This window comes from Branchiostoma lanceolatum, chromosome 4, assembly GCF_035083965.1.
Source record: "Branchiostoma lanceolatum isolate klBraLanc5 chromosome 4, klBraLanc5.hap2, whole genome shotgun sequence".
Classification (NCBI taxonomy): domain Eukaryota; kingdom Metazoa; phylum Chordata; class Leptocardii; order Amphioxiformes; family Branchiostomatidae; genus Branchiostoma; species Branchiostoma lanceolatum.
The window spans coordinates 20,148,822-20,169,167 of record NC_089725.1 but is presented as its reverse complement, the minus strand read 5'-3'; the positions used below and the strand labels follow the sequence as shown (position 1 = coordinate 20,169,167).

The following is a 20,346-nucleotide window of genomic DNA, read 5'->3' as shown; positions in this document are numbered from 1 at the left end:
TCTGTTTTATGCGCGTTTGTTACTTTACGGTGGCAAACAGAGATTTGCTTTTGTTTAATCCGGGGATTAGCACCATAGGGATGTGACAGGTTTTGACGGTCCAGACCGGGCTACAAAATATTTCTGATAGACATGATAGAGGGCGTTCCTACGTGGTCTATGGTTTGAGATGATGCCAAACGTTAAGCAGTTTCTACCTGACACGGTTGAAGGTTCAACGAAAATGCAAATTACTATTTGAATAATCAGGTGTCGCCTTCAACCTTTGACCTGAATGTTGTGTAAGGTCATATGACGAGTTGTTTACGAAAGAGAAAAAGACTGGTGCCAGGTACACACTTCCCCTGAAGTTCTCTGTGACAGTGTCCACTCCAGCTTTCTGTCGTGGGTTGCCATTTGTTGCGTCAATTAACAGTTTTTTTCGGAAACGGAATCAGTTTTCTAAAGGACGACAATGCAGCTGGCCGCGGTGTTTTTGGCGCTTACAGTGTTTAGTGCGATGGAATGGAGTGCTACAGCAAGGATCGGATTGAGTGCGCAGGTACGCACCTGTTGGTATAAGCTCATGTCATATTCGTCGTGATGAACTCAAACATACACCGATGCTTGACATCCATGTGTCTTACTAAGCTGAAATCTTTAGCTCGTTGAACCTTACTATGTGCTGTGCGATGTTGTACAGTGTGCAGCTGCAGTGTACTGTTTATGATTCCGGAGGCATAATCATGGTCTGGGAATTGAGCAAAAAGTCTTTGTCTTGCCTTGCGACATGTTCATCTTGAGCCGAGGGTTTAGCCTACCTGATGTAAGATAGGTTGAGTGAGTGAGTGAATGAGTGAGAGAGAGAGAGAGAGAGAGAGAGAGGGGTAGAGAGAGAGGGGGGGAGGGAGAGAGAGGGGTAGAGAGAGAGGGGGAGGGATAGAGAGGGAGGGAGAGAGAGAGAGGGGTAGGGAGAGAGGGGTAGGGAGAGAGAGGGGGGATAAGTGTGTGATTTTGTATCAGTTTGACAAGTTTTTTTCTTCCACCCAGTCCCCACACCTGGACCTATTTGAAGAGTTCACTGTGCAGTACAACAAGCAGTACAACAATACTGAAGGTGTGAATAGACCCCTTTCCAAATACCGCGGCCATTTTGAATCCAGGGCGCGCGCACGTGATTCGAGCGCGGGAAAAGTCAACACCCGGTAAGACCAAGCCAGCGGTAAGGCGCTCCCAGTAGAAACCAGCGTTGAGTCATCTTCGGCGGCGAGATGTTCTCCTTCTCGGTGAAATCCATCGATATATTTGCATGGCACAAGTAGATGATATTGTTGTGGACACTTGGACTAGATATCGGCCAGTAAAATTGTTAATTTCTGCTACTTTTCCACAGTTTCTGCCGGGATGTTGAACGCGCGCTACAGTGATAAAATGCTGATATGTTTACACCGCGTGCTTGTAATTTCCCTAATAATGTTAGCTAAAGTCGAGAAAAATCCCACAAAACATACACTTTTCGGATCATTTTAGCTTCGTTTAGGTATGAATATAACTCTTGAGCCTTTTGGCTGTCGTGACAATGCCAACATCATCTTGAAATTACGTTACTTTGAGGGAGGGTTTTGTTTTCTGTGCAGCGTTACATCGACTTCGCTCAGCAATATTTGACATTTCCGTTGAATGCAATCCCACAAAAAAAACAAGACGTGAAAATATAGACTTGAGTTCAATGTCCTTTTGGGTACAAATTTGGCAGCATTCCGGCGGCTTTTTGACGATCTTTTCGGATGCCAAGAATTTAGGCTTGAGGACTCCAAGTACGCGAGTGAAGTTGTGTTTTCCATTCTATCTGACGTTTCTTTAAATCATTTTGCGCGGCAATATTTCAGATATCTGTTGGCCGGATGGAACCCAAAAAACGTTAAATAATATTGACTTGAGGACTGAAGGACCTCAGGCCGATATTTTTCCTTTTGTTGTGGGGTTTCATCCTGTGGAAATCTAAGATATTTCCCCAAAAAGTGATGTAATAAAACGGTCCAAAGAAAACACGCCCCCTGCTTCACTCACAAGTCGAGAAAAACCCCGTAAAGCATACACTTTTCGGGCTGGGATCCTTATAGCTACTTAGATAGAAATATACAGAATTTTACCGGTTGTGACTTCCCCTGGGAAAACGCGCGTTGAGAGGGGGTCGTGTTTCAGCTAGCCTTTCTTTCTTTTCTGTCTAGCTTTTCCTTTCTCTCTTGTTACATTGCTCCGCAAGCGATATTTGACATTTCCGCTGAATGCAATCCCACAAAAAAAGACCTGAAAATGTAGGCTTGAGCTAAAGGTAATTTTTTGGGGGAATTTAGCAGAATTTCGGCGGCTTCTTTTGACGAGTTTTCTGAAATATCAAAACCTAAAGTACGTGAGTGAAGATGGAGTGTTTTCACTTTGCGCCGTAATATCTTAATTTCCGTCGGATGATATTACAGAAGCGTGAAAATATAGGCTTGAGGGCTTTGCGAGTATAAAAATTTGACGGAACTTCGGTGGCTCCTTTGACTTTGACGATATTTCAGTGCCAAGATTAGCTTGATGAAGTTCGTGAGTGAAGCAGGGGGCGTGTTTTCTTTGTAGCGTTTCATTACATTACTTTTTGCGGAAATATTTTAGATTTCCACAGGATGAAACCCCACAACAAAAGGAAAAATATCGGCCTGAGGTCCTTCAGTCCTCAAGTCAATATTATTTAACGTTTTTTGGGTTCCATCCGGCCAACAGATATCTGAAATATTGCCGCGCAAAATGATTTAAAGAAACGTCAGATAGAATGGAAAACACACCTTCACTCACGTACTTAGAGTCCTCAAGCCTAAATTCTTGGCATCCGAAAAGATCGTCAAAAAGCCGCCGGAATGCTGCCATATTTAAGGACATTGAACTCAAGCCTAGGCCTATATTTTCACGTTTTTTTGTGTGTGGGATTGCATTCAGCGGAAATGTCAAATATTGCTGAGCGAAGTCGATGTAACGCTGCACAGAAAACACGACCCTCCCTCAAACTAACGTAATTTCAAGATTATGTTGGCATTGTCACGACAGCCAAAAGGCTCAAGAGTTATATTCATACCTAAACGAAGCTAAAATGATCCGAAAAGTGTATGTTTTGTGGGATTTTTCTCGACTTTAGCTAACATCATTAGGGAAATTACAAGCACGCGGTGTAAACATATCAGCATTTTATCACTGTAGCGCGCGTTCAACATCCCGGCAGAAACTGTGGAAAAGTAGCAGAAATTCACAATTTTACTGGCCGATATCTAGTCCAAGTGTCCACAACAATATCATCTACTTGTGCCATGCAAATATATCGATGGATTTCACCGAGAAGGAGAACATCTCGCCGCCGAAGATGACTCAACGCTGGTTTCTACTGGGAGCGCCTTACCGCTGGCTTGGTCTTACCGGGTGTTGACTTTTCCCGCGCTCGAATCACGTGCGCGCGCCCTGGATTCAAAATGGCCGCGGTATTTGGAAAGGGGTCTATTAAGTAACTAACATCCATTATGCATCTGCCAGGTTACATAAATCTGCCACTTTGAAAAACATTGGGTGAAAGATCTCTAGTGTAGAACTTCCAGGTATATATGCACAGTTTAGATATTGAACCTCCATTATCATTAATCCACCGGGTTACATAAATACGCCACTATGAAAACAGTGGGTTTGAGAGATCTCTAGTGCAGCACCTCCAGGTATGCACAGTTTAGATATATGGGAGTTCATCATACCGGAGGACGTTGGGTTAGAGGTCTGTGTGGACCTATCATTACAGGGTGGGGGAATTTTATACCCTGGTCCCTGGTGGAATTATGTTTAGTAGATGTTAATTGGGCTAATGTAGAAAACACAATAACATTGATATCAAGTATTTCCTTCAAGAACCATTGGTAATGATGTATCATAACAGTGTACTAGAATGGTGAAAAAAATTATGTCCACTGACAAAGCAGTGACACGAATTAGGATCAAGTAGCTATAATATGGGACTACAGACAAGTCATAAACACTGGTAATGCATTATATATGAAATATTAAACATAGAATAAGAAACGTAACATGTTGATGTTTTATTAGCCACTGTAGTCAGCTAAAATCATATCAGAAGCTAAACAAAAGCAGAGACTGGCTGTTAAATTTAAGTTGTTGGTCCTTTCAATGAATGAGTCTGTGCACCCCCTTAGAGTACCTGAAGAGGTACTATGTGTTCCAAGACAACATGAAGAAGGCAGGAAAGCTGCAGGACTCAGAGCGAGGCACAGCCAAGTATGGAGTAACTAAGTTCATGGACCTAACTGGTAAGTGTGACAGGATCAGATGTTTATGTCTTATTTGTACTTGACTGTTGAAACTTATTGATAACTCTTACATACTACCTCATCATCTTTAAATGTACTGAGTTAAATAAACATGCTGTGTGTGTAGGAAACTTATCCTACTATGTCCATGCCCATGACTGTTGACTTCTGCTATGTTTTTAAAAGTAACAAAAGTATATGTTATCGTGTTGTAACAGTTGTAGTTTACTATCTCCTGCTAGAGTACAAGTTTGAAATCAACATTGTTACTGATGTACTGAATTTGCTTTATCCTGTGTATCAACAAAAAACATGATGAACTGTCTGAACCAAAGTTGAACTGCAAATTGCCAAGACAAAAATTGACCTTACTCACATTTTCAAGTGTCAAACATTTGGGTAAGTCCAATTTTTGTGTTGGCAAATTGCAGTTCAATTTTGAGTCAGAATGACTTCTACCAACACAGATGAACTTTCAAGTCATGATGAACTATTTTGTTTCTGTCCAGAGGATGAGTTCAGGAGGTACTACTTGACCCCTGTGTGGAGAGCCCCAGCCAAGCCCCTCCCACTTGCCACCATCCCCAAGAAGGACGCTCCGCAGGCGTTCGATTGGCGGGACCATGGTGCTGTCACTGAGGTCAAGGATCAGGTCAGCAACAACTGTTTGTTCTCAAGTCACATCTTTAGGAAAATCACAGGAAATAAATGTTGATATACAGGTGATATTGAATAATCATCACAGCTTGTACAGAACTCTTCCAAATTTCTACTGAAGGCTATGCCTTATTGGTCCCTTGATTTTGAGTTAAAAAATGTTGGGCCAATATGATGACTTATGAATGGTTAGTGATTACCGTAGCTTTTTTTCTCTATATTCTAAATAACATACAGGAAAATCATGGGGTGTATATCTAAACTGAAATGCAGATGTCCCATTTGTTTTCTGCAACATTTTGGTGACTCAGTGCTAAAAGTGTTCCCTGCATTCTAACATGGATAGATAGGGGGCATTTTTAGGCTGTCCCAGCTAAATCAGACATATCCAGAATGATTGTTGTCAAAAGCTTATTCACAAATATGCAAAACACACAAAGTATCAAACCTCTGTCAATTATGACTGTGATGGACAAAACCCAAAAATGATACAGCTAATACAATAACTTGATTCCGAAATGCACATTTTCATTTAATTACTGACAGTTTGTAATTCAATTTAATCTGTACCCGGTCCTCCAAATACATTATTTTGTATATTGATGTTGTTTGCATTGATCTTATTTGTGTGTAGAAGCTCTGACTTTATGGTTGTGCATTTTACAAGTAAACTCCTTCAGATAAAAAGGGGCAGCCAGTCTACAAGCCAGTTACTAATTAATAAACTAACCCCAAGGAACACTTCTGACAATTTCTCATCGCGATACAAATTACATCCCAGGTCACCTGCTCTACATATGCTGGGACTCCCATAGCAATTTCACAGTTTGAGAAAATTCTTTTTAATCAAGGTTTATGGCTGACTTGAGGGACCAACTCTGACTGTCACTTGTTAACACAACAGTAGATGTAGGCACATGCTTTCCCAGGGACACCCAATGTACCTGAATGTACCAGCAGCTTGACACTGGCCTTGGTGCTGATGTGAAATCTTCTTATGTTTCAGGGCCAGTGTGGCTCCTGCTGGGCCTTCTCTACTACTGGGAACATTGAAGGCCAGTGGGCCATCAAGAAGGGAAGCCTTCCTGATCTCTCAGAGCAACGTGAGGAATTTATTTACTAAGTTGTGGCTATATTCTATACTTTACCTATTAGTAACTTTTGCCTGACACAGCTTGACAAAATTAAATGTTGTCACATTCATCCAATCGTAAAAGTGTTCCTTTTGTGATCAAGTATGATAAAGCCTTTGAATTGTCTGCAAACCTTGCAAACATTATGAGTTACCACAACTTTCCCTTTTTTATGTCAGAAATGAAAAAAATAGTCAAAAATATGTACAAAAATATGGGATATTACACATTCACTATTTACAAAAATATGTAATGATGCACATTAAAGTTTGTTCTAATTAACCCTGTGGTAAGTACTTGACCACAAACCAACCAGATGGCCTGTTGCAACTTAAGTGTCTAATAACCAAAGACAATCTAATTTGACCTTGACAGAGTTGGTGGACTGTGACAAACTAGATGATGGCTGTGAGGGCGGGCTTCCCTCACAAGCGTATGATGAGATCATCAGGATGGGTGAGATATTCATGTCATTTCAGTTGATTTTGTAGAGGACAGACGTAGAAGGCTCATGAATTGTTGTATAGGTCAATACAATTATCATTTTCAAGTCAACAGTTGGTAACTATTTGTCTTCCTCTAATCCCTGTTTTTTCCTCCATCTTTTATGTATAATTTTTTTTCTAAACATTCTCTGACACAATTTCCCCCACTCAAACACAGCTTCCAGGTTCCTACCTAGTCTCTGTTACATGTACATGTACATGTGAGGAAAAAGATTATGTACTACGTATTGCATGTCTGTCACCACACAGTTCAGCATTCATACTGAGTAGTGTTCATCCCATGACGACGCACTCTGCCATGTGTGGGCTGAGTAGGGGCAAATAGTTGCTGGGAAATAGGTTTTACAATTTCCACTTAGGGCTCAGTGGTATCATCCGTGTTTGCCTGCGAGCTTTTATGTTCATCTCAGGATGTTCGCTCTGTGCTGACACTGGGCCCACACATGTGAAAGACCAAGCTCCTGGGACTACACTTGCTGAATTTGATAAGAAAATGTAATCTTATGACTATTTCGTCCTATCACAATTTCCAGTGTACAACTATATGTGTACATATTTGCGGAATTCATCAGTCATTTGTATGATGACTGCTCTAACAATAGCAGATGGCACCTCATGTTCATGACTCGTATACGTTGCACGAGGAAGAATGTTACCTTGAAAATTAGTATGTGTAAGTCATCAACCTAATGTGTGATTTTTGCAAATACAAATGTAACTTTTATTATTTATTCAATTTGATACTAACTAACATACAAGGGCCACAGTCACACCAAGGAATGCTTTCAAAGAATTCTAAAAAAAATGGCAGAAAGCAGGGAGAACAATATGAAAACTACCAACTGCAAACATGGCAGCATGCAGGTCAGGTAGCAATCATCTGTATCCTGAGTAACTTAAACATGTATTTGCCCTTTGTCCTCATTGCAGTGTATTTACACATCATACTTTTTGTGTTCAGAAACAAGTTACTTAATTGGAGTGGCCAACAATGCCATTGTGATCTCAATAGGTTAGGTCATAAGGCCTTCTGTTCTCTCATTACACATTTAACCTGGATCCTGAATCGGATCATTATGATTTTAGGTGGTCTGGAGTCTGAGAAAGCGTACCCCTATGAGGCTGAGGATGAGAAGTGCCACATGGACTACTCCAAGGTGCAGGTCTACATCAACAGCTCCGTCAACATCTCAAAGGATGAGAATGGTCAGTCCACTGGGGCAACTGTGCATATAATGTCCTTGGTATAATCTGTGAAATCCCATTATGTATGGACACTGATATATGTTGAAAAAGAAATTTGGGTCCTATTGTACTTCCAGAATCTGAACTTTTTACTACATGTATTCCAAGTTTTTTTGTCTGGACCGAAAGTGTTCACATTTTCTGCTTGATATGCAGTGAGCAACAGTGAATCAGAATTCAGCACGCTCTAAGACTCCCCTCTGGCAAAGCTTGTGCTGTGCATAGAAAACGCCATGGCAGATCATCTGTATCAGGGTAGGGAAGCCTTTGAATCATGGGATTCTCTGCATATGTATGGTCTCCCACCTATGGAGTGTGTGGGGTGCTGATCTGTCAGCATCAAACTTCAAAGCCACTCCGTGCCCTCGGCTTGCTTTCAAACAAGCGAGTCACGAGCCTAGTCGGTTCAAGTATCCGGTTGATTTACCACGCCTGGTGCCTTTTACAATGTAAGTGACAAAACGTCATGCACCATGCATTTCTCAGTAACCTTATAAATGTCAGAAATCAGTGCCTGTTAAATTGTCTTGCAAATTTCCAGGCTTGTCATTTTGAGATAGCTGGAGATCAGGAGCTGTAGAAGTGCTGAATACATAATCTGACTGCAGCAGCAAATGAAAGCCAGTCTGGCTCCAAGGGTAATCCTCACCTGAGGTGCAGCTCTGTTTGACTACCTCTCAAAGACCCAATTACTTCTAGCTTCCTGACATGTATGATCCTGCAGAAAGGTGATAGTGCAGGCCAGACATACATGTAGCATTCTGGAGAGGTCTTGTGCAACTTGGCGCTGCTTTAGTGTCATTGCCTGGTTCCTTTGAGCAGAAAGTCAAAATTCAAAGGAATAGTACATATAGTTAACGTTGTAGCAAGCTCAAAATGAAGCTAAAAAATCTACTATACAAAATAAACAGGTGAAAATCATTTGTCATAAATGTGATGTTGTTAAGCAAAGAGCTGTTCTGAACAAGCTTGACACTAGTAGTTATTTATTGTACAAATGAAAACTTAGGCAATCTATGCACAAGTCCCTTATGACCTGACATAACGTCTATGGTGAAACTATCACTGATTAGGAAACGATGCTCTGTGGTAGATTTTACTTGCCTTTAGTTGCCTCTAGGGATAAAGGCAATTCTCACTTTACCAGAGGCAGTATTACATGTTTTGATAATGGACAGTGTTATCGTTGTTTTGCCACATTTGTAGACATGGCATCTTGGCTGGCTGAGAATGGACCCATCTCTATTGGTATCAATGCATTCCCCATGCAGGTGAGACTTGCACATTCCTTGTTATTGGAATCGTTGCATCCTCCTCTATCTGATAGAGCTGAATAGATCATTATTCACATCAGGAAGTGTTCTGTCGTAGCCCTTGTGATATGAAAAGTTCAGTGCTCTCAAAGACAGAAAAATAGTTATTTTGTCTCAGTCTAACATGCCCTGCATAATTATGGCGGCCTAACCAAACATTTATCAACTTCGTACATCGCTTAACTACCTGTGCATGCCTTATGGGCTTTCTGTTGTCATTATTACATCACTTGCATGTAGGAAAGGTGATTATTGACTGTAATTACCAATGTGGGCTGCTGTTGTGGACTACTAGCCTCTCTAGATTTCGTGGGAAGTAGTGCCTTTGTTATGATAGAAGATCCCTTGCATTACATGACTGTACATGTTCTTCAAACACACATGCTTACACATGAAATGCCCTTGCTTGCCCTTGCAGTTTTACATGGGAGGCATCTCCCACCCCTGGAGTATCTTCTGCAACCCTGAAGAGCTGGACCACGGAGTGTTGATCGTGGGATATGGAACCAGTAAGTCTGCGAGTGACAGGGATGTTATTGGCCTGGCAGAATTTATTGAATAAAGGACTGGCAAAGGATACAAAGTAGTAGTTTTGAAAGGTCTCACTTGCTGGTCTTAGCAGTGGCTGTATTGTCAATGTCTCCAAAGGGGCTTGTATGACCCAAACTGCCCGCTGAGAAGCTTTCAATGGTGACTGCAGGGTGTAGCATGCTAGTCACTGCTCCATTGAGGGAACATGTTAAGTCCCTATATTCTGGGGCTAAAGGGTCCTGGGAAAGTCATTGAAAAGTTTACAGAGTTCAATAAGATTTCCAACAAGAAGGGCAGGGAATCTTGCACTGCATAAGAAGTAGATGGGGATTCATGCTTGTATTGAAAGTCTGTAATTGATCTATAGATTCAAAATAAAAATACTTTACAAGCTTGTGTTGTTTGACATATCCCTCCTGTCATTTTGGAATTGTCATCTTGCCCTATTTCTACTCTCTAAGAATAAGCCCTTTGGGTGTCCCAGGGGAAATGGAGCAGGTCCTCACGTAAGAAATAAAGTTACAGATGACTTTTGCTCTTTGTATGTTTTCTTCTCCCAACCTTTTTCTCTTTCTCCCAGCTAAATGTGTTGTCTTTTTCTTGCACAGAGGATGAGACTCCCTACTGGATTATCAAAAACAGTTGGGGCAAGAGCTGGGGAGAGGAGGTAACACAGTTTTTCTTACATCATCATGTTACATTTTGATTGTCAGTATGTAAATATTTTACAAATGAGGTCTTTGCTAAGTTTTCAGATTGTGTTGGGTCACAATTTAGGTCACAATTCAGGAAGTAGATGTTGTAGCTAAGTGTGTTATTCTCCGAGAGGTCAAATGTCGAACATCCTATGGGTGGTTTTGCCGGGTCCATCCATCCATCAGTTAAATGGATGTTACAAGGTACAGTCACATGTCTTCCAGTCACATCACTATTACATCAAGTCATATCCTACAAAATGTATCTGTGTGATTTCCCATTAGCACAACTGGCTGACGGTGGATTAGCTGTAACTCATACTTAAGTGTGTTGATGGATATTTACGCCATAAGATGGGAAACAGACCAAAGGTCATTCCAGCAGGCAGAGAAGCCGATAGAGTCAGACCCTGTTTGGCCTCAGGGTAGTTTTCTCAGTGATTGCTATTTTGCCGTCTCATTTTTATTTCATTTTTCCAATCTAGCCAGGGCCAAAATAGTTGTAGCTTACCCTTAAGCTACGTAGCTGGATTAGTTTTCTGCCCCCTTCTGTGCGACTGACTTTGTGTTCAATTGCTCCTGCAGCAATTTCTATCTTCAAATTGATAAAATTCTCCAATTGTAAATCATGGGAAATTGAACTAAAATGTCGGTCCCTTTTGATGCGAGGTGCAGCTTGATCAGAAGGTTGAAAGGTCAGCCATCCTTCCCACCATTTAATTCCACTGTTGAGGCCAGGGTGGTGCACATGTTCACATGTTAGATCATGTGCATATGGATGTTCATAAAAATCGTTGTCGTTTACCCTATTTCACGCCCAAACCCATTTTCAACCCTTTTACGTCATAACAGGGAGATAAAGTCATATTTTTACATGTCATCATTCATGAAAATTATGTTTTATGCGGCAAATGGTGTTTTATAGACAACCCAGAATGGAAGTAACATCAAATGGATCAATATTGATCTCTAGTTAGGCCACAGCAAGTAAATTTTATGGATGACATCAGCGCGCGCATTGATTTTCGCCTAATTTTGAAATAAAAAACAAGAATTTTTTTGCCCTTCAGCAATGGTCAATATACCGAAAATGGGGCAATATGTTGCGAACGTCCGCCACTTCAATCTCAAAAAAACATTCTAGGTGCCATCTGCACATGTAGGAATAGTGAAAAATCCGTACAAACGTGCTGTACAATTATTGTGTATGCAAGCTGTAATAAGATTGCTCCTTGTCACCAACTTATAGTAAGACACAGTGCAGCACTCATACCAAACTTGTAATGGGAATTAGTCTGTAATTGCTGTGACATTTTTATCAACAACGTGTAATCCGATGTTTTTTTTCTTGAATGAAGTGAACTACTAACAAATCCAATAACAGGGTCAGATGAAGTAACTGATGTAATGCGGATGGGGTAGACCATTGTCTAGCTGTCTGTCTGTTGAAGACAGAATAAAAAGACGAGGGATTTCTGAGGCACTGCAATTCAGTCAGACAGTCAGGACAGCAATAGCAGAGAGAACTTCAGTTTAGACTACCGTGAGTTGAGACAAAGTGAGCAGAGCCAGCATTATGTAGTCACAGGCACTGTAGAGGAAACCTTGTCTCTACATTCTTGACGTGCTACACAAACCCAGATCTAACTCTACAGTGATTTTAATGTTGACATCAGCATTAGTTAATATCATTAGATAAAAGACTTGCTGGTTATTATACCATGTTTTATCGCTTCAATTCTTCTTACATGGTTTGTGGTATTCAAATTTGAAAATGTGGATATCTTGGTTTTTTTTTTCATTTGGAGTCTTCAGAGGATGTCATCCATAGAATTTACCTGCTGTGGCCTTACTAGTAATCATGACTACATGTACATGTGTGTTGTAATGCATGTGATATGATCATTAGTATATATGGCAGCCAATTTCTTACCTTTTTTGTTACCCCAAAGCATATTATTTAGCCACCAGAGGTCAAAGTGATATCAGATCTAGCTTGTTAAGCAGTCACAAGGCCAGCATATGGCAAAAAACTCTTACTAGCAATTTGATTACAATGTACAACATGCTGCACATGTCAATGAGATCATGGTACCATATCATGGGCAGTTTCCAGGAAACTTGTTATCTGTAGATTTGAAGAAGAGAGTTTTGTTTGTTGTACACTTCTATGCTGATGGCCATAGTTGTTAGCCATTAAGTATGGAATGTTAAATTAATAAATGAGCTGTTTGGTATGCCAGGGCTATAGCATACAGTAGGCCTACAGTAGGCTTCCATTATGACACCAACAGTTTCTGAAGAATAATGGTCTCCATGGTCATAGTTCATTTGTGCCCTGTATATTTCTGTTCTCTGTTTTGAAGTTATCTATGCTGCTATTACATGGGCTCAAGTTGGAGGCAGGACCATGCATGGTCCTCTATGAAATATGGTATCCCATGATAGGGTAAAAACTATTTTCTCATGCCCACGGACATGTGAGCTTATCTTATAAGTGCTGTGGAGCCATACAGATCACATCGAGAACTACAGGGGACCATTTGGATGTAGATAAGAGCTCAAGCCTGCCATAGGAGGAGTGAATGGTGGAAAAGGCATTAGTTGACTCTGTGTTTAGTGAGTTTCTGTGTTCACCTGGATTACTGAATGTGTTTTAAGTGCATTTGCCCTCCATTCAGGTCAGGAAGATTTATGGATGGTGCTTAGGTCTGTGCAGGTAGGTAAGCCTTGCTGCATCTGACCTGTCCAATCGGTCAGGGAGGATGACCGCAGGGAATCGTATGTGCAGTCTGCAGCCTTTCTGGGCACTTATTTCAGCCTGAAGTGTTCAAAATATGATTTGTAGCTTCTTTCAGAACAACAAATCAATATGCCCAAAAACAGTTACTCAAGCAACTGGATAGAATTTTGAAACAGCCAGACATTTTCAACACTATGAAATTGTCTAAGAGAAACTCCTTACGCGCTAGCACAAGTTTTAACCGAACATTGCCAAATTGTCTAGAGAGAGAGTCAGCTCTTTTTGGTAACTCTTTATTCCCTCTTGATCCATAACGTATTGTATCCAAATTGGAAGTAAAATCTAACAGTTTGGATACTAATACATTATTCATATTCAGGGCATTTGGCTGTCAACTCAATGGGACAAATGCAGTTGAACCTCTTGAGTGATGTTGAACCATTCAAATGAACATACAAGTCATGCATATCTGCCATGGGAAGCATATTGTGTAAGTGTTTACATCTACCCAAGGGCCACATTTCTGTTGTTGCTGAGTCTTGGAGTCATATCTTTGAAGTTTAATCAGAAATCAAGAAAAACAGCCTTTGACACTGAAATGCTACCGCCAGTTATTTATCTATTGAAGCTTTTTAGAACAAATCTGGGAGATGCTGGCAACAGGATAGTAGTGGCTGCCACGTTTAGAAGAATACAAATATATCGTAAAACTATTATAAAATACAGATAAAATAAAACAACATATAACAAAATCATCTTGTTCCAAACAATTGTCAATGCAGCATTGTTTGATAATGATTGGAAATTCACCTACAGCGACATTTACATGTTAGGAGATAACAGAATCCATTAAGCCGAGGGGAAATCAGTGGAATACAAATGTGCCAAGGCTCGTAACTGGTGTCCCAACCATACATCAAGGCATCAATGGCATGAGAAGATTAACTTAACTGTAATGCAGTCTTACATAACACAAGGTGATTGACACTGAATTGTATTTCCTAAAGGTTAAAAAAACTTAGTGAGTAAACACGATTAGGTCAACCTAGGTTAAGACTGGCCGTGCATACAAGCCCAGACTCTAAAGCCTTTTCATGTTCCAGTGATAGCACCGGACAGGTCAGTGAACACATGGCTATATATGGTACGGGTGGGTAGGAGCCTGTCACAAGCAACTCTTCACTTCGTATCGTTCAGCGCCTTTTATCAGACTGGTGTTTTGTCTTGTCGGATGTGTGGGCGGCGCGCTGATTACTGGTACATTTATGCAAGCGTCAGTCATGATTGTTTGATGCCATCTCCGAATGAAAAGGGTTCAGTTGACAGCACTGTTATTAAACCTGGGTCACTCTGGGACTTCTGTTTGAACCTTGTTTGTTGAGGATCTCTGAGTTGATGAACTGATCTCTCTGAACAATTGCTAAGTGCATGTAGGACTTGAAGGGAAATCTGAAGCTATACAATGGCAGTTAGAACCTGTACCTTCTGCATGTTTCAGAAGTCTGTTGTAGTTCATGTTCAATAAACCCACAGGATGGGGCTATTAGGTAAATCTAACTTTTTGTTTTCTGAGACAGTGTGATTTACAGTGAGTTATACCAATTGATCATTTCATTAAATTCTTACTCCTATGATTCACCCCCCAACTTTAGGGTAAGCTTGGGCTGAAAAGTAACTGTGAGAAGACAGTAGTGGCAAGATATTGGACATGGTAGAACAAGGGGCATTTCAAAACCTACCAAAAAACTTTTAAAAACCTCGAGACAGCAAATTAGATAATTCACTGTACAGTATTTTGATTGTAGACTGCCTACAGTGACATGACATTAGATGTTAATTGACTAGATATAACCTACACCAGGGGGTTGTATTATCTCTCCCTAGGGAATTAGCCGTCAGGTCAAGATGTTTAAAGGAACAAGGATTGGGAATATCTCAACTAACAGTTAGTTGGGAATATCTCAACTAACAAGGATTGGGAATATCTCAACTGTTAGAAAGATATTGCTCCCAATGGTATTCACAGGGTTTTGCATTATGCAATATGTTTGGAACACAGAAGGCATGGGGAAACTTTAGTTACCTACATGTATATTTCTTACAATCCGGGTCTTTTAGCACAGACACACGCCTACCTGATTTTGAATGTTAGTGACTCCTCCATATGCTAGACACGTTTACTATCGTTGGATTTGACTTATTTTTTGAAGGCAGTGGAAAATGAAGTGACCCACGTTCTGAATTAAAAGTGGCTTTGCTAGGTTTTTGGTAGGTTTTGAAATGCCCCTTGTTCTACTATGTCCAATTTCTTGCCATATATATGAGAAGAATGTACAACATCTTTCTTATGTACATCTTGCAATTTTCATTATGGACTACAGTAAGTACCCGTCTAGACTTGTGTAGCTCGAGGCTACAAAAGAAAGGTATGAGTTCTGTACTGTGAAAAGAAATTACCGTCTGTATCTGTATAGCCGGTATAACCGCCCTTCGGCGTAACACACCAGCTTCGTCCTGTCTGCAAGGGACGTTTGCAGTGGGAATATGCATGCTAAGTGCTTATGTAACACGGACATCAGAGTAACAGGTCTGGATAACAATGAAATGTGATTTCCATGCCCACAGCTGCAATGTTTAAGCCAGGATGTCTGAGACTTTTTTAAGAATTCATCAATTTGTCAAGTTAGCCAGATTCTAAGCAAAATTGTTGGGGTTTATAAATGGGGTATGAAAATACATGCCTATAGCTATGAATTGAGATTTGTTTTTATAGCATAGCATATAGTAGCTATGTTTGGCAGAAAAGATGGGCCTGGAGAGTTTTGCTACAATACCAACTCTTTGATATGTTGTTACTGTCATTGACATAGATGAAATATCACATAGTATTTCTCATGAAAATTGTCATCAAGTCACAGCGAGAATTGCCCATGCAAAACGAGCTCCTGAATGGGAATCAGTTTTTTTCTATATTCTGCAGCAGTCTGAATTTATAGCCCTAGAGCTGAGTGAACAAATTCAATTTCTCTCAGTGCTCAGTCCAATGGATGTGCGTTGAAGAGTACTTGAGAGAGAAGAGTGGGCTGTAATGTCTATGGTGCTGTTTGTATGCAAGATTCTCACCACGCAGAACATTGACCTCTTGCCTCAGAGACCTTGTTGCATCTTTCCTACATGTTAAATGACTTGAAAGGTTCTTTCGGACATCTGTGCAAAGGAGACTTGAAGGTCAAGCTCTGGATTTCAATGTCAAGTTTAACATCTGCAAAATTGAATGTGTTTTTTAATCTTCCTTTTTTTTGCAATTGTGTACCCAAATTTGAAGTAAGGATGAAGTGCTGCAAATTAAGTAGCACTGGTTAGTTTTGCAGAGAAATAATGGCAATAACCTGCTCCTCAACCATTTTGACCATTTTGAATGTAGGGTTTATACATATAAGGTTACTTGAGTCTATTAAGGGAATTGGCTCCAGCCAGCTGTAACAAATATCAGTGACGAATGAGAACATTTAAGCAACAGACTGATAAACAAGGGATAGGTTTTGACAAGTGCCACGGTCGTCAGGATAATGGGCAGTTAAGAGCTAAAGTAGAACAAATAAAAGCAATCGAAGCAGACTTGTCATGACGTTGGCACCTCAATTTAAAAAGAAAGGTAGTCTTACACGCAGTCAAAACAACCTCACAAAGGCCATCTTATAGTTGTGTGTGTGGTGACAAAGTTGAGGCTTTCAGGAATAAAAAATATGCATGGACACGTTTTGCAATTTGCTCCTTAGGCCTTGATGTTCAATGCCGTTAGGTGTCTCACAAAATAGATTTGGTTTGATGAAAGGATTCTGAAGAGATGAATGAGGAAGTTAATGATAGTTGTGCTATGTATTTGTTGAGACTTATTTTGAACATGATGCATCTGCTAGTGGATGTGCTTAAATGAGACAGAAAATGCAGTGCTGTGCTGGAGGTATCATGAGATAATTGGACTTAATCTTAAAAATGTGGTCTTTGATGGAATATGAAGCTGCAAAGAAGACTTTCAATTGCTTGTTCCAGGGTCAATGCTGTGCTTTGCCTTTAGCTGCCCCAGACTGCAGCAGAGCATCACGGCTGAATGTTAGACAGCTAGATCAGACTAGCCTTAATTTTTCCCCATCCCACTCATTGTTTGGGAGCCCATGCTGTCAGTTTTGTTGTTAAATCTGACATTTCAAGCTAATGAAATACATTTTCATGAATTTCATGGCATGAAGTTCACAATTTTGGGGCATACGGGCTGATATTTTTTCCATCCCAACAAGCAATTTTCCATCCTGGGATGGAGAGACAGGTCCTGGAGACAGCCCTGATGTAGATGTTGGCAAGAAAATGGATCTGTAATGATAAATGGACTGAACGGAATAGTAAGAAAAAGCAATTGTAAAAGGCTATGTAAATATTGATGATATTTGAAACTTGTGGTGTTTGCCCTGCAGGGTTACTACCTTGTGTACCGAGGGGGCGGAGTGTGTGGGCTCAACACCATGTGCACATCCTCCGTCGTCCTGTAACGCCGTTGTCATCACCAGGACAAACAAACATCAGACATCACCAACTTGTCCACATCCTCGATCTGTCTCACCCTGCTGATCTCCAGTGCTTTAGAGAATGGGTGAATACAAAGCAGAGAGAAGGAAGAGGGGATAGTCATAGAAGGGCCCTGATGTTGTGTAGTTTGAGGGAAAATATAATTAGTGTGTTTTGTTGTGGTATTGATACAGGAGAAGCACTTGTAGTTAGTAAAGGGTTTTTAGTTAACATGGGCTGTTTTTAATTCTTTAATGGAAAGGTGAGTTTATGATAGTATATAGTACGTTTTGATATCTCTTGGATTCTGATCAACTTTAGATATTTCAATTCAGTACACTGTATTTACATTGTAGCATGTTGACAGAGAATTTTTCTACCATTGCTGTATAGCTGTGCCATTGATGTCTAAATCGCACAATGTAGTCAAAACAGAAAGTTTGAAGGACGGCTCCATGGAGTGTCTTGTTTGGCAGGGATTTTTTAAAATGAAAAAGTACTATGCATGAAATCCATGAGAAAGAAATATTTTCTTGACACATGTTCCCCACTGCTCCTCAAGTCCCAGGGGAGGGATGTGTGTGGCTCCGGCTGAATTGTGCAGAATGACTGCATCCTTCTCAGGGGAGTTGGCTGTCAAATCAGTCATACAGCAGATGACGCCAATCCTAACCGCAGTCAGCAATGTCAACAGCACAGTTTTCAGTACCAAGGACAGTCTTTCATGATGAATAATCAGGATTTTGAATGTTGATGAATGTTTTAACTAACCTGATCCAACTTGCAGTAAAATGCATAATGTAATCAAGAGTTTCAAGATATTTTGTTAGCTTTTATTCTTTATTGAATCTGATATTGACATTCTAAGTCATTTCTTTTAAATGAAAGATTTTAAAATTCTTAGACATGCTGTGGAGGCCCCTTTTTTGTTGTGCAGATAGGACTGTTAGCTGTCTGTAGGTTATGTTACCATTCATTTTTATCACACTTCGTTTCACTCTAAATGATGAGGAAAATCAATGAAGTCAGACATTATGGCCTTTATGGTACTGGAACCTTAGGTTTGCATATGGGCCCATTTATAATGTCAAATCTTTAAAGTGCACAATTCATCTCTGTGCTGACCTGACTACATTACACGGCTCACCATGCTCAGGGTGTCGCTGTGGAAGTGAAATCTAATGGAATTCTACCCTCTAATGGCAGATTGCATTTTCTTTGATCAAAGGGAAGCCACAATTTGCTTCAAAGCTTGCATTAATGGTGAAGAAAGAACATGCATTTGACATAGTTGTGTCTGCAGTCCATGGTAGAAAGATATGTGTCAGGTGTGTATAAAAGTCATATTTTTTTTTCATTTTGTCTAGCTCTAGGTCCAATTTTGCTTGCAACAAATCTACCAAACAGCCGATCACACCACAGGCCTGCTGCACAGTGTGCCGCATGGTCTATATCAAAATTGTATTGCAGCAGTAGTCTTGATCACCCCATTTGTTGTGACATTAGAAGGCCTGGCAGGCAAAGGGAACTGATATGAGCGAACCGTGCTTTATGCCATCCATGCTGAAATACTTTGGGGAGATGTCTAAGTAAACAGACTTAAATTAAAGGCCTCCCCCAGTCGCAACAGACTTCCACAAATGCATTGAAGTCCTGAATATGTTGTGAATGATTTAAACTGGGATTGGACCACACCACAGAGGAAATTGAATTCAGTCTTTAAAAATGCCATGTCAGCAGAGGCAGTAAAATTTACATGAAAGCTCACCACATAAGTCTTTGCACAGCCGTAGTATTACGGTATAACATAAAATGCTGGAAAACTGAAAGCTGACTTCTTTGTGAGGTGTCTCCAATTAATATGTTTTCAGTCCTGACTCTTTTTTTTAATGATATATGTAACTTGCACTTGTGGGGAAGACTATTCATATTCTATTTCTTGTAATATGATTTTTATGGCGGATTTTTAAATTTTGACATCATTTCAAATGGAAGGTGTTAAACTGCGTCTCTTTTCTCATAAACTTTGTTGCGGTTGTGATCATAAGTTTTGCTAAGTAACACTTAGGGACAAGGCTTAGTGACTAGTGTATTCTTTATCCAATACTCCTGTGTTCACCATTGAATTATTTTGCATGGATATTTCTTTTCAAAGCAGTGGAGCTGCATTCTAAACTGTTGTCAGAATTTAGGAGCTGATGTAGAAATCATTTAGAAAAGTACACTGTTGGATTTGTTACAGCTGTGACCTATATAAGGCCTGCCTAGATATTATGCACTTATTTTCTTTGATGGCTGTACGTTCAGTTTTACAGACTATAAAGACATATTGGAATTGTCAAGATCCAAACAATATGACTTAAGGTTGTACACTAAAACAAACATGTACTTCCATGAAAAGTCAGAGCATTTCATCTATAATTGTGTGCATTTTGTGCTTAGAATTAGATTAGGATGGTATGTGTTATACATTTATACTAGGCTCTTTTTATATATATTGATGTATTATCACATGGCCAGATGGTGTCGACCAATCAGAAGCCTCCATTGCCCACAATAAGTGGTCTGTTATCACGCCATAACACACCACTTATTGACGTCATGCCATAACAAAACCGTTGCATTTTGTAGATGG

General features: G+C 40.2%; 1 protein-coding gene across 1 annotated transcript; it reads left to right on the top strand.

Moving 5' to 3' along the window:
- Positions 1 to 287: 287 nt before the first annotated feature.
- Positions 288 to 20,111, top strand: LOC136433204 (cathepsin L-like). Its single transcript, XM_066425153.1, has 11 exons — positions 288 to 541; positions 1,030 to 1,096; positions 4,212 to 4,325; positions 4,835 to 4,977; positions 5,989 to 6,085; positions 6,491 to 6,571; positions 7,708 to 7,827; positions 9,073 to 9,137; positions 9,598 to 9,688; positions 10,319 to 10,377; positions 17,621 to 20,111. Exons 1-11 carry the CDS (start codon positions 455 to 457, stop codon positions 17,693 to 17,695), a joined length of 999 nt encoding a protein of 332 aa, XP_066281250.1. The 5' UTR covers positions 288 to 454; the 3' UTR covers positions 17,696 to 20,111.
- The last annotated feature ends 235 nt before the right edge of the window (positions 20,112 to 20,346 follow it).

Excerpts from the sequence above, each read along its gene's own strand:
- LOC136433204 (XM_066425153.1), top strand. The coding sequence starts at position 455 with ATGCAGCTGGCCGCGGTGTTTTTGGCGCTTACAGTGTTTAGTGCGATG. Across the intron at positions 4,978-5,988 it reads TCACTGAGGTCAAGGATCAG|GGCCAGTGTGGCTCCTGCTG; the intron begins GTCAGCAACAAC and ends CTTATGTTTCAG. Across the intron at positions 9,689-10,318 it reads GATCGTGGGATATGGAACCA|AGGATGAGACTCCCTACTGG; the intron begins GTAAGTCTGCGA and ends TTTCTTGCACAG.